Source organism: Mobula hypostoma, chromosome 4 (genome assembly GCF_963921235.1).
Source record: "Mobula hypostoma chromosome 4, sMobHyp1.1, whole genome shotgun sequence".
NCBI classification, from domain to species: domain Eukaryota; kingdom Metazoa; phylum Chordata; class Chondrichthyes; order Myliobatiformes; family Myliobatidae; genus Mobula; species Mobula hypostoma.
The window spans coordinates 166,234,423-166,249,402 of NC_086100.1; the positions used below are offsets into that span (position 1 = coordinate 166,234,423).

General features: G+C 43.5%; 1 protein-coding gene across 2 annotated transcripts in view; it reads left to right on the top strand.

Moving 5' to 3' along the window:
• Nucleotides 1–14,980, top strand: part of rap1gds1 (RAP1, GTP-GDP dissociation stimulator 1) — a 92,061-nt gene that overhangs the window by 2,860 nt on the left and 74,221 nt on the right. For both annotated transcript variants that reach the window (XM_063046890.1, XM_063046891.1), the window contains exon 2: nt 92–196. In XM_063046890.1, coding sequence (XP_062902960.1) covers nt 92–196 — 105 coding nt within the window. The remainder of the gene's footprint in view (nt 1–91; nt 197–14,980) is intronic.

The following is a 14,980-nucleotide window of genomic DNA, read 5'->3' on the forward strand; positions in this document are numbered from 1 at the left end:
TCTTACTGCTGTTTTAATATTTTGTATACAAGTATTAGTCAAACTTTCCTTTTTGCTTTCCACTACCCCTTCTCCCCAAAATAATGTGCAGATAACTTAAATGATGCCCTGCAAAAGCTGAAGGTAACTGCTGATGGCACATCAGATAGCATTGAGGGATGCCTTGACTGCCTCCTCCAAGCTCTGGCTCAAAGCAGTAAGTGGTTTATTTTGTGTCCTTTATCACTAAATGCTGTAACTGTATGTTTTAAAAAAAGTTGCTTGTTCCAGCTGCTCAATAATTGAAGGTTTTTCCATGGCTTAATGTTTTTGTGTGAGTACTGTCCATTGAGACCCTGTGGCAGTCCTTGAATGGTTGGAACTTGCAAGAAAAAATGCAATCTTTTTGTCTCCTTGGTTGTCTAGGTTAGCAAAGGTTGCTGCAATTTCAGTTCCCAGAAGGTTTGGTTTCTGGTACATTGCCATAAAGCTGCTAATTTTTAAACATAATCAATCTGAGCTGTTGCCATTGGATGTGAAGTCCTGCCTCTGGCTTCTGTTGTGAGAATCCGCATTGAGCAGACTTGGGAAGAAGATACAAAGCATATGAAAACTAAACTTGGACCAGTCGATCATTCAAACCTGTCTGCACAGCTATGGCTGGATTACTGAATACTAAATGTATTGCCCCATCAATCTCTGGAAAAGTAAATTAAAGCAAAAAAGGCTTATGAGGAAAAATGACCTAGTTTCAATGTGACCAGTAGTGCTAGAATATCTTTTTTCAATTGATTATTTTTAATTCCTCCTGTCTCCATATCAATCCTGGTAGTTGTACAAATCTAACCCATCCCACCTACACAGGCCTTCATTTTTCTAATACCCATGTACCTATCTTGTTTCTTTTTTTTTAAATAACTTTGTAAACATCTTTGTGGTCTGACCATCATTCTGAACATTTTCTCCTTTAACTGCCTGGACATACAATTAATTGTTTTTTGCTGTTTTAAATTTGCAGTGATATTTGCTTTTGGACTGGGATTGCTAAGTGTAGTTTAACCTGGACATCACTCTTTCTAGCAATTTGGTAATAAGGAAATTTATTATGAGGACCGAAGAGATGGGTTTGTTCTTGTGAATTTTAGACATAGGAAATTGTGGTTCTTTCGTATAATTTTGAACAAAATGGAGATTTTGAAGTGATGAGCATGAGTTGGGATGAGCAGCAATTGTGGAAGCTCACAATCCTCTTTCCAAAGGACAACATGCAAGTTGGAAATGGATGACATCCAAGGTAATAGTGAGGAAGTGGGAAGAGAAGTGCAACTGGATAAAGTGGAACTTTGCAAATACTAGCCCATATAAGTGGGTAGTGATGATGAGGCACTGAGGGAGATATTATTATGTCAAATATTTAAGATAAAGGTTTATTTACTATATTACAACTACATTGATGTCATTTATGATTGAGACAAAAACTTAATAAATCTTGGAAATGGTGGGCATGATTTTTGGGTATGACAGCAGTTTCAAGAGCTTGGATGAAAAGGGTGAAAATGGCTATAGTATTTTCAAAGGCAGAGTGAGATAGAGATGAACTAGCAGATGCGCCCGTTTTGTCCCATTTCTTTTAATTACTCTACCATCTCCAAGTTTTCTGTTAAACTGGCCACTTAGCTTGGAGCAGACATTTGATAATGTTCTGTATCTTTTCATCTGGCATGTTGTCAGATTTCTTGGTCCAGTGGTTTGCCAGTCTTACCATTTTCTAATGGGTCAGAACTGATCTTTTTCTATCTGAATACGATACTATGTGCAGAAACATATTGCTCATTTAGAGTATTGAACAGAAGTGAAATTCTGTTTGCCTCTTCATTTTATCCTTTGCCTGCAATGTTGGCATGTTTCTAATCTATTGGTTTTTCAATCTCTTCCGGGTGCGAAATTGTGATGATTGGGTGTTTGTTTTTCCTAGTCTCCTTTCCAGTTCTATCCCGAGTGATCTTTGTTTTGTATCCTTACATGAACATGGCAGAGCAGACTTGATGGGCCAAATGGCTGAATTCTGCTCCTATATCTTATAGTCTAATAACTTTCTCCAATTGTGACTTTTTTTTAAGCCCATGGAATATGTGCCCCACTTCTGCAATTTTTATAATTTTTCAATAATTATGTATGTCAATTCATTTTGGCAAATTATTTGTGTTCTGGTGCATTGCTGTATTTTGCATATGGACCCTATTTTTGTAATCCCTCGTCATATTACCCTTGGAGTTCCTGTACTTCGAACAGTGCATCCTCCCCCCACCCCCCTTTATGCATTGATTGTTCTTAGTTAACTAGCCTGAAGCCCTTGAATTTGCTCCCAAAGCTACTCCACCTGTCAACATGCTTTTCGTTGTATCTTGCGTACCTTGGCATAGTTTATTCCTTATTAAAATGATATTGAAACACCTTTTGGAATCTCTCATACTATATTTCAAGCTGTACTATTTCCAGTTTGCACTGTTTTAAAGGTTTGAATGCACTTGCATAGGATTTAACACCTGGTTCTTCATTAAGTATTCAATGTTTGATCAGTGTTCTAAGTTAAAACTTGTTATTTGTTATCCATATAAAATCATGTTAAACAGGCATGATGTGCATTTGTACTTGTACTAATGTATTGATTTCTATATTATAACCATACTTGTAAAATTTTCAGTTTATAAACTGAACTATCCTGTAGGTGTTAAATTAGATAGGCTGATGAATAGAACATTGCTTAATTTTATAAAGTCATATTTATTTGGTCCTGATATTAAATTTGTTGAGGCTTGCAATCAGGCTCTGCCCCAGGAAACTCTGCAATTTCAAATATTCATTTCAAGTCGCAGTATGCCATGATTTTTAAAAAGCAAAAGTAGCACTTCTGAGACTGATTCAAAAAAAATCTGGCTTAAGAACTTAGCTGTAAGAACTGAAAAGGTATATTACTATCATGATTTCTGCCCTTTTGGGCATTTTGAGGTCTGAAGAATAATGTGGTCAGGGCCTTTGACCTCCTTCATTGTCTGTCACAATGGTTTGAGTGGATTGAATGCAAAAGCAATCTGGATGGGAAAAGCAACACACATCAAGGTTGCTGGTGAACGCAGCAGGCCAGGCAGCATCTCTAGGAAGAGGTACAGTCGACGTTTTGGGCCGAGACCCTTCGTCAGGACTAACTGAAGGAAGAGTTAGTAAGAGATTTGAAAGTGGGAGGGGGAGGGAAGATCCAAAATGGTAGGAGAAGACAGGAGGGGGAGGGATGGAGCCAAGAGCTGGACAGGTGATAGGCAAAGGGGATATGAGAGGATCATGGGACAGGAGGCCCAGGGAGAAGGAAATGGGGGAGGGGGAGAAACCCAGAGGATGGGCAAGGGGTATAGTCAGAGGGACAGAGGGAGAAAAAGGAGAGTGAGAGAAAGAATGTGTATATAAAAATCAATAACGATGGGGTATGAGGGGGAGGTGGGGCATTAGCAGAAGTTAGAGAAGTCAATGTTCATGCCATCAGGTTGGAGGCTACCCAGACGGAATATAAGGTGTTGTTCCTCCAACCTGAGTGTGGCTTCATCTTTACAGTAGAGGAGGCCGTGGATAGACATGTCAGAATGGGAATGGGATGTGGAATTAAAATGTGTGACCACTGTGAGATCACACTCAAGGGGATCTCCCCCTCCCCCTCCCACTTTCAAATCTCTTACTAACTCTTCCTTCAGTTAGTCCTGACGAAGGCTCTCGGCCTGAAACGTCGACTGTACCTCTTCCTAGAGATGCTGCCTGGCCTGCTGCGTTCACCAGCAACTTTGATGTGTGTTGCTTGAATTTCCAGCATCTGCAGAATTCCTGCTGGATGGGAAAACTTGTCCTGAATGAAATGTATTGCAATTTTTTTCGATCATGTGGCATTGAAATGCGAAGTATAATATCTAGGTAGGAAGGGTAGTCACTGAGAAGCATGGTTAACATTCATTAAATTCATTAACAAAGATTTAAACTGCTGTTAATAGCTGAAATTCTGAATTGGGAATGATTGGATTAAGAAATATCCTATTAGTTTATCTTTTCTGAGCTTAATCAATTGTCAAATATTCAAAGTAGCATTTCAGTGCCTAAAGTCCAAAATCTCAATTAGTTTAAGCTTACAATGATTTTTTGAATATTATTGATAAAGTATAATTTTCACTTTGGACTCCGTCATCCAACAGGAGTGTGGTGTTTGTTAGTGCAATGTTTTACAGTGCCAGCTGTAAGATCAGTGTTCAATTCCTGCCACTGTCTGGAAGGAGTTGGTACACTTCCTGTGACCACCTAATTTTCCTCCAAGTGTTCCGGTGTCATCCCACATTCCAAAACAAGACATATGGTTGTGGTTAGCGAGTTGTGGGTGTGTTATGTTGGTGCTGGAAGTGTGGTTGCACTTGTGGGCCACCCTGCACAATCCTCACAGAATTGATTTGACACAAATAATGCATTTCACTGTGACATACATGTTAGAAATATGGGTATTCTTTCTCTTTTTTTTCTTTTTCAAATGGCAGCAAAAACTAAACTGACAGATTTGTTTTATCAACAACACACATCAAAGTTGCTGGTGAACGCAGCAGGCGAAGCAGCATCTATAGGAAGAGGCGCAGTCGACGTTTCAGGCCGAGACCCTTCGTCAGGACTAACTGAAGGAAGAGTGAGTAAGGGATTTGAAAGCTGGAGGGGGAGGGGGAGATCCAAAATGATAGGAGAAGACAGGAGGGGGAGGGATAGAGCCGAGAGCTGGACAGGTGATAGGCAAAAGGGGATACGAGAGGATCATGGGACAGGAGGTCCGGGAAGAAAGACCGGGGGGGTGGGGGACCCAGAGGATGGGCAAGAGGTATATTCAGAGGGACAGAGGGAGAAAAAGGAGAGTGAGAGAAAGAATGTGTGCATAAAAATGAGTAACAGATGGGGTACGAGGGGGAGGTGGGGCCTAGCGGAAGTTAGAGAAGTCAATGTTCATGCCATCAGGTTGGAGGCTACCCAGACGGAATATAAGGTGTTGTTCCTCCAACCTGAGTGTGGCTTCATCTTTACAGTAGAGGAGGCCGTGGATAGACATGTCAGAATGGGAATGGGATGTGGAATTAAAATGTGTGGCCACTGGGAGATCCTGCTTTCTCTGGCGGATGCTCTTAAATGCATCTCCCCCATTTCACGTACATCTGCTCTCACTCCATCCTCCCACCACCCCACTAGGAATAGGGTTCCCCTGGTCCTCACCTACCACCCCACCAGCCTCCGGGTCCAACATATTATTCTCCGTAACTTCCACCACCTCCAACGGGATCCCACCACTAAGCACATCTTTCCCTCCCCCCCCCCCTCTGCATTCCGCAGGGATCGCTCCCTACACAACTCCTTGTCCATTCGTCCCCCCCATCCCTCCCCACTGATCTCCCTCCTGGCACTTACCCGTGTAAGCGGAACAAGTGCTACACATGCCCTTACACTTCCTCCCTTACCACCATTCAGGGCCCCAAACAGTCCTTCCAGGTGAGGCATCACTTCACCTGTGAGTCGACTGGGGTGATATACTGCGTCCGGTGCTCCCGATGTGGCCTTTTATATATTGGTGAGACCCGACGCAGACTGGGAGACCGCTTTGCTGAACATCTACGCTCTGTCCGCCAGAGAAAGCAGGATCTCCCAGTGGCCACACATTTTAATTCCACATCCCATTCCCATTCTGACATGTCTATCCACGGCCTCCTCTACTGTAAAGATGAAGCCACACTCAGGTTGGAGGAACAACACCTTATATTCCGTCTGGGTAGCCTCCAACCTGATGGCATGAACATTGACTTCTCTAACTTCCGCTAGGCCCCACCTCCCCCTCGTACCCCATCTGTTACTCATTTTTATGCACACATTCTTTCTCTCACTCTCCTTTTTCTCCCTCTGTCCCTCTGAATATACCTCTTGCCCATCCTCTGGGTCCCCCACCCCCCCGGTCTTTCTTCCCGGACCTCCTGTCCCATGATCCTCTCGTATCCCCTTTTGCCTATCACCTGTCCAGCTCTCGGCTCTATCCCTCCCCCTCCTGTCTTCTCCTATCATTTTGGATCTCCCCCTCCCCCTCCAGCTTTCAAATCCCTTACTCACTCTTCCTTCAGTTAGTCCTGACGAAGGGTCTTGGCCTGAAACGTCGACTGCGCCTCTTCCTATAGATGCTGCTTGGCCTGCTGCGTTCACCAGCAACTTTGATGTGTGTTGCTTGAATTTCCAGCATCTGCAGAATTCCTGTTGTTTGCGTTTAGATTTGTTTTATTTAGTTTTTGAGATATAGCAAGGAATAGGCCATTCCAGCCCCTTGAGCCACACAGCCCAGCAGTCCTTGATTTAACCATGGCCTAATCACAGGTAAATTTACAGTGACCAATTAGTCAACCGACCAGTATGACTTTGGACTGTGGGAAGAAACCAGAGTACCCAGAGGAAGCCTATGTGGTCATGGGGAGAACGTACAAACTCCTGACAGACAGCAGCAGAAATTGAGCCTATGGTACTGTAAAGCATTGTGCTAGCAACTGTTACTGTACCACTGCATTGATACGATACAATACTTGACAATCCATTTCTTGTATGTAATGGTAAATACTAGTACACTGTATAAAATTTTCTGAATCTTGCAGCAATTTGCCATGGATTTGTATAGCTTTTTTCTGAGAAGGTCAAATGCTGCTGGTTTCCCTCAACGCCAGCCATTGTGATTCAGAAACTGCAGTTTTCTCATGCATGGGTCAATATTCTGAATATTGCTACCTGTCAGCCATGTTGGAAGTGTTGATGCCAGGATTTCACCAGATCAAAGTGGTGACTCACGGCAGCTGACAATGAGTATAACTTGCAACACCAATTTGTGAATAATGTGTAAAATGTGCCTGTGATTTTGGATGTTATGAATATTTTTGTAACTTGAAAAAGCTATTGATAGCAAGCAACTGTACATTGAGTTCAAGTAACTTATCAAGGTAGTAAGCCATCAAATTGTATCATTCTAGCCAATTAATGTAAATTATTGCTGTTTTGTTTGTATAAATATTAATGTGTACTGTTATCTAAAAAGAAACTTGCTTTGTATGCACACTTTCAAACATTTCTTGTAACTCGTCTGTTTATTTGAGATTGGCATCTAAATGAATGCGAAAGGCAGTCAACTAGCCTGATATTGTGCAGTTTTGAATAATAACTTTATGCCCGAATTTGGTCTATAATTCTCCCTCCAAAGTTACATAGAAAACCTACAGCACAATACAGGCCCTTCGGCCCAAAAAGCTGTGCCACACATGTCCTTACCTTAGAAATTACCTAGGGTTACCCAAAGCCCTCTATTTTTCCAAGCTCCATGTACCTGTTCAGGAGTCTCTTAAAAGACCCCATCATATCTCCCTCCACCACTGGCGACAGCAGCCCATTCCATGCACTCACCACTCTGCATAAAGATTTAAAAAAAACAACTTACCCCTGACATCTTCTCTGTACCTACTTCCAAGCACCTTAAAACTGTGCCCACTCGTGCTAGCCATTTCAGCCCTGGGAAAAAGCCTCTGACTATCCACAAGATTACTGCCTCTCATTATCTTGTACACCTTTAGCAGGTCACCTCTCATCTTCTGTCACTCCAAGGAAAAAAGGCCAAGTTCGCTCAACCTATTCTCATAAGGCATGCTTCCCCCACCCCCCAAAAAAAACCCAGGCAACATCCTTGTAAATCTCCTCTGCACCCTCTCCATAGTTTCCACATTCTTCCTGTAGTGAGGCAACCAGAACTGAGCACAGTGCTCCAAGTGGGTCCTATATAGCTGCACTACCTCTCGGCTCCTGAACTCGCTCCCACGATTGATGAAGGCCAATGCACTGTATGCTGCCTTAGCCATAGTCAACCTGCACAGCATCTTTGAGTGTCTTATAGACTTGGACCCCAAGATCCCTCTAATCCTCCATACTGCCAACAGTCATCTCATTAATACTGTATTCTACCAGTATATTTGACCTACCAAAATGAACCACCTCACACTTATCTGGGTTGAACTCCATCTGCCACTTCTCAGCCCAGTTTTGCATTCTACCAGTGTCTCTCTGTAACCTCTGATAGTCCTCCACGCTATCCCCAACACCGCCAACCTTTATCATCTACAAATATACTAACCCATCCCTCCACTTCCTCAAACAAGTCATTTATAAAAATCACACAGAGTAGGGGGTCCCAGAACAGATCCCTGAGGCACATCAGTAGTCACCAACCTCCATGCAGAATATGACTTGTCTACAGCTATTGTTTGTCTTCTGTGGGCAAGCCAATTCTGGATCCACAAAGTGATGTCCCCTTGGATCCCATGCCTCCTTACTTTCTCAATAAGCCTTGCATGGGGTACCTTATCGAATGCCTTGCTGATATCCATATACACTACATCTACTGCTCTACCTTCATCAATGCGTTTAGTCACATCCTCAAAATTCAATTAGGCTCGTAAGGCATAACCTGCCTTTTACAAAGCCATGCTGATTATTCCTAATCATATTATGCCTCTCCAAATGTGCATAAATTCTGCCTCTCGGGGTCGTCTCCATCAACTTACCAACCACTGAAGTATTACTCATTGGTTTATAATTTCCTGGGCTATCTCTGCTCCCCTTCTTGAATAAGGGAACGACATCTGCAATCCTCCGAAACCTCTCCCGGCCACATTGATGATGCAAAGATCATCAACAAAGGCTCAGCAATGTCCTTCCTCGCCTTCCACAGTAGCCTAGGGTACATCTCATCTGGTCCAGTGACTTAAAGCTCCAGCACATCCTCTTTCTTAATATTTACGTGCTCAAGCTTTTCAGCCGCAGTAAATCATCCCTACAATTGCCAAGATCCTTTTCTGTAGTGAATACTGAAGCAAAGTACTCATTAAGTACCTCTGCTATCTCCTCCAATTCCATACACACTTTTCCACTGTCACACTTGATTGGTCCTATTCTGTTACGTCTTATCCTCTTGCTCTTCCCATGCTTGTAGAATGCCTTGGGGTTTTCCTTAATCCTGTTCACCAAGACCTTCTCATGGCCCCTTCTGGCTCTCCTAATTTCATCCTTAAGCTCCTTCCTGCTAGCCTTCTAATCTTCTTAACTAGATTTACAACAGCCTTTGTACACCACTGTTCCTGTACCCTACCATCCTTGTCGCATTGGTATGCACCTGTGCAGAACTCCACGCAAATATCCCCTGAACATTTGCCACATTTCTTCCATACATTTCCCTGAGAACATCTGTTCCCAATTTATGCTTCCAAGCTCCTGCCTGATAGCCTCATGTTTCCCCTTACTCCAATTAAATGTCTTCCTAACTTGTCTGTTATTGTCCCTCTCCAATGCTGTAGTAAAGGAGATAGAATTATAATCACTATCTCCAAAATGCTGTCCTACTGAGAGATCTGACACCTGACCAGGTTCATTTCCCAATACCAAATCAAGTACAGTCTCTCCTCTTGTAGGCTTATCTACATATTGTGTCAAGAAACCTTCCTGAACACACCTAACATCTCCTCTGTACCTACTCCCGAGCACCTTAAACCTGTGCCCTATTGTGGCAGCCATTTCATCCCTGGGAAAAAACCTCTGACTACCCACACGATCAATACCTCTCATCATTTTATGCACCTCTATTAGATCACCTCTCATCCTTTGTCGCTCCAAGGAGAAAAGGTGGAGTTCACTCAATCTGCTTTCATAAGGCATGCTCCCCAATCCAGGCAACATCCTTGTAAATCTCCTCTGCACCCTTTCTATGGTTTCCACATCCTTCCTGTAGTGAGGCAACCAGAACTGAGCACAGTACTCCAAGTGGAGTCTGACCAGGGTCCTATGTTACCTTCCGGCTGCTAAATTCAATTCTACGATTGATGAAGGCCAATACACTGTATGCCTTCTTAACCACGGAGTCAACCTGCGCAGCTGCTTTGAGCGTCCTATGGACTTGGACCTCAAAATCCCTCTGATCCTCCACGCTGCCAAGAGTCTTACCATTAATACTATATTCTGCCATCATATTTGACCTACCAAGATGAACTACTTCACACTTATCTGGGTTGAACTCCATCTGCCACTTCTCAGTTCAGTTTTGCATCCTATCAATGTCTTGCTGTAACCTCTGACAGCCCTCTATACTATCCACAACAACCCCAACCTTTATGTCATCAGCAAACTTACTAACCAATCCCTCCACTTCCTCATCCAGGTGATTTATAAAAATCACAAAGGGCAAGGGTCCCAGAACAGATCCCTGAAACACACCACTGGTGACCAACCTCCATGCAGAATATGACCCGTCTACAACCTGCTCTTTGCCTTCCTAATCATATTATACCTCTCCAGATGTTCATAAATCCTGCCTTTCAGGATCTCCTCTATCAACTTACCAGCCACTGAAGTAAGACTGGTCTATAATTTCCTGGGCTATCTCTACTCCCTTTCTTGAATAAGGGGACAACATCTGCAACCCTCTAGTCCTCTGGAACCTCTCCCGTCCTCATTGATGATGCAAAGATCATCGCCAGAGGCTCAACAATCTCCTCCCTTGCCTCCCACAGTAGCCTGGGGTACATCTCATCTGGTCCCAGCAACCTATCCAACATAATGCTTTCCAAAAACTCCAGCACATCCTCTTTCTTAATATTTACATGCTCAAGCTTTTCAGTCTGCTGTAAGTCATCACTATAATCACCAAGGTCCTTTTCCATAGTGAATACTGAAGTAAAGTACTCATTAAGTACCTCTGCTATTTCCTCTGGTTCCATACACACTTTCCCACTGTCACACTTGATAGGTCCTATTCTTTCATGTCTTATCCTCTTGTTCTTCACATACTTGGGGTTTTCCTTAATCCTGCCCACCAAGGCCTTCTCATGGCCCCTTCCGTCTCTCCTAATTTATTTTCTTTTCTTCTTGACTAGATTTACTACAGCCTTTGTTCACCGCAGTTCCTGTACCCTACCATAACTTCCTTGTTTCATTGGAACGTACCTATGCAGAACTCCACACAAATATCCCCTGAACATTTACCACATTTCTTCTGTACCTTTTCCTGAGAACATCTGTTCCCAATTTAAGCTTCCAAGTTCCTGCCTGATAGCCTCATAATTCCCCTTACTCCAATTAAACGCTTTTCTAACTTGTCTGTTCCTATCTCTCTCCAATGTTATGGTAAAGGAGATAGAATTATCTCTCCCACTGAGAGATCTGACACCTAACGAGTTTTGTTTCCCAATACCAAATCAAGTACAGTCTCTCCTCTACATATTGTGTCAGGAAACCTTCCTGAACATACCTAACAAATTCCACCCCATCTAAACCCCTCGGTCTACGGAGATGCCAATCGATATTTGGGAATTTAAAATCTCCCACCACGACAACCCTGTTATTATTACACCTTTCCAGAATCTCTCTCCCTACCTGTTCCTCGATGTCACTTTTACTATTGGGTAGTCTATAAAAAACACCCAGTAGAGTTATTGACCCCTTCCTATTCCCAACTTCCACCCACAGAGACTCCGTAGACAACCCTTCCATGTCTTCCTCCTTTTCTGCAGCTGTGACACTATCTCTGATCAACAGTGCCACGCCCCCACCTCTTTTGCTTCCCTCCCTGTCCTTTCTGAAACATCTGAAGCCTGGCACTCGAAAAGTAATCATTCCTGCCCCTGAGCCATCCAAGTCTCTGTAATGGCCACAATATCATAGCTCCAAGTACTGATTCACACTCTAAGCTCATCCGCTTTGTTCATAACACTCCTTGCATTAAGATAGACACATCTCAAACCATCAGTCTGAGGGCGTCCCTTCTCTATCACCTGCCTATCCTCCCTCTCGTACAGTCTCCAAGCTTTCTCTATTTGTGAGCCAACCGCCTCTTCCTCTATCTCTTCAGTTCGGTTCCCAACCCCCAGCAATTCTAGTTTAAACTCTCCCTAATAGCCTTAGCAAACCTTCCCTGCTAGGATATTGGTCCCCCTGGGATTCAAGTGCAACCCATCCTTTTTCTACAGGTCACACCTGCCCCAAAAGAGGACCCAATGATCCTGAAATCTGAAACCCTGCCCTCTGCTCCATTCCCTCAGCCACACATTATCTTCCACCTCATTCTATTTCTATACTCACTGTCGCGTGGCATAGGTAGTAAACCTGAGATTACTACCTTTGAGGTCCTGCTTCTCAACCTCCTTCCTAACTCCCTGTAGTCTGTTTTTAGGACCTCCTCCCTATGTCGTTGGTACCAACAAATACCATGACCTCTGGCTGTTCTCCTTCCCACTTCAGGATATCGTGAATGGGATCAGAAATATCCTGGACCCTGGCACCATAGTTCTGTTATTTAGGACAGTATACTTGATCACATGATAATGAAAGGAAATTAATGTTTTTCCATAGCTTTTCAAAGCTCTGGTTAGAATGTAAGTTAGTTATTGTCACAGGCAGCAAACTACAGTGATAAACTGGTTTGTGTGCCATCCATACATATCATTACATCACATTAGTACAGGAAAAAGCAATAGCAATGTGGAATAAAATGTTAGAGAAATTGGCTACCTGCACTAAGATGCTGGCTGTAACAAGTTGGATTAAGGTTGGGTCCGTCTTACACTAGAGGGCCATTCAGTAGTCTTGTAACACTGGAATACAATCCCTGGCTCATCAGGCTTTTGTATCTTATTAACATAGAAACATAGACAGCATGTCCCCGACGGTGGGGACCTTTGATGAAGGATGTTGCCTTCTTGAGGTGGCACCTCCCGTAGAAACCACCGATGGTCGGGAGTCAGGAAACATGAGTTGATGAAAAAGGAAGGTCAATCTTCTAGCTCGGGACCTTCCACTGGGAGCCTGCCCCATCATCTGCAGTCTCTTGTGTCTCCAAATAAGATTTTGAACTCCATTGCGACCATTTGAAAAGTCATGATGAAGGGGACATGGTGTAATGTCTCATCTGAAAGAAGACATTTCTGATAATGTAGTACTCCTAGAGATTGGTTTCCATTGCAGGTCTAGAATGATATGTTAAAGGAATGGGACTTAGAAACGACAACTTTCTGACTCAGAAAGAAAGCATGTTGTCTACTAGATTACTACTGTCATTTAGTAATGCATGCATTAAGAAATGATATAATGTTTCCACCGGTGTGATATCATAGAACATAGACATAGAACATAGAATAGTACAGCACAGTACAGGCCCTTCGGCCCACAATGTTGTGCCGACCCTCAAACCCTGCCTCCCATATAAGCCCCCACCTTAGATTCCTCCATATACCTGTCTAGTAGTCTCTTAAACTTCACTAGCGTATCTGCCTCCACCACTGACTCAGGCAGTGCATTCCACGCACCAACCACTCTCTGAGTAAAAAACCTTCCTCTAATATCCCCCTTGAACTTCCCACCCCTTACCTTAAAGCCATGTCCTCTTGTATTGAGCAGTGGTGCCCTGGGGAAGAGGCGCTGGCTATTCCTCTTATTATCTTGTACACCTTTATCATGTCTCCTCTCATCCTCCTTCTCTCCAAAGAGTAAAGCCCTAGCTCCCTTAATCTCTGATCATAATGCATACTTTCTAAACCAGGCAGCATCCTGGTAAATGTCCTCTGTACCCTTTCCAATGCTTCCACATCCTTCCTATAGTGAGGTGACCAGAACTGGACACAGTACTCCAAGTGTGGCCTAACCAGAGTTTTATAGAACTGCATCCTTACATCATGACTCTTAAACTCTATCCCTCGACTTATGAAAGCTAACACCCCATAAGCTTTCTTAACTACCCTATCCACCTGTGAGGCAACTTTCAGGGATCTGTGGACATGTACCCCGAGATCCTCTGCTCCTCCACACTACCAAGTATCCTGCCGTATACTTTGTACTCTGCCTTGGAGTTTGTCCTCCCAAAGTGTACCACCTCACACTTCTCCGGGTTGAACTCCATCTGCCACTTCTGCATCCTATCAATGTCTCTCTGCAATCTTTGACAATCCTCTACACTATCTACAACACCACCAACCTTTGTGTCGTCTGCAAACTTGCCAACCCACCCTTCTACCCTGACATCCAGGTCGTTAATAAAAATCACGAAAAGTAGAGGTCCCAGAACAGATCCTTGTGGGACACCACTAGTCACAATCCTCCAATCTGAATGTACTCCCTCCACCACCACCCTCTGTCTTCTGCAGGCAAGCCAATTCTGAATCCACCTGGCCAAACTTTCCTGGATCCCATGCCTTCTAAATTTCTGAATAAGCCTACCATGTGGAACCTTGTCAAATGCCTTACTAAAATCCATATAGATCACATTCACTGCACTACCCTCATCTATATGCCTGGTCACCTCCTCAAAGAACTCTATCAGGCTTGTTAGACACGATCTGCCCTTCACAAAGCCATGCTGACTGTCCCTGATCAGACCATGATTCTCTAAATGCCTATAGATCCTATCTCTAAGAATCTTTTCCAACAGCTTTCCCACCGCAGACGTAAGGCTCACTGGTCTATAATTACCTGGACTATCCCTACTACCTTTTTTGAACAAGGGAACAACATTCGCCTCCCTCCAATCCTCCGGTACCATTCCCGTGGACAACGAGGACATAAAGATCCTAGCCAGAGGCTCAGCAATCTCTTCTCTCGCCTCATGGAGCAGCCTGGGGAATATTTCATCAGGCCCCGGAGACTTATCTGTCCTATTGTATTTTAACAACTCCCAACACCTCCTCTCCCTTAATATCAACATGCTCCAGAACATCAACCTCACTCATATTGTCCTCACCATCATCAAGTTCCCTCTCATTGGTGAATACCGAAGAGAAGTATTCATTGAGGACCTCGCTGACTTCCACAGCCTCCAGGCACATCTTCCCACCTTTATCTCTAATCGGTCCTACCTTCACTCCTGTCATCCTTTTTTTCTTCACAT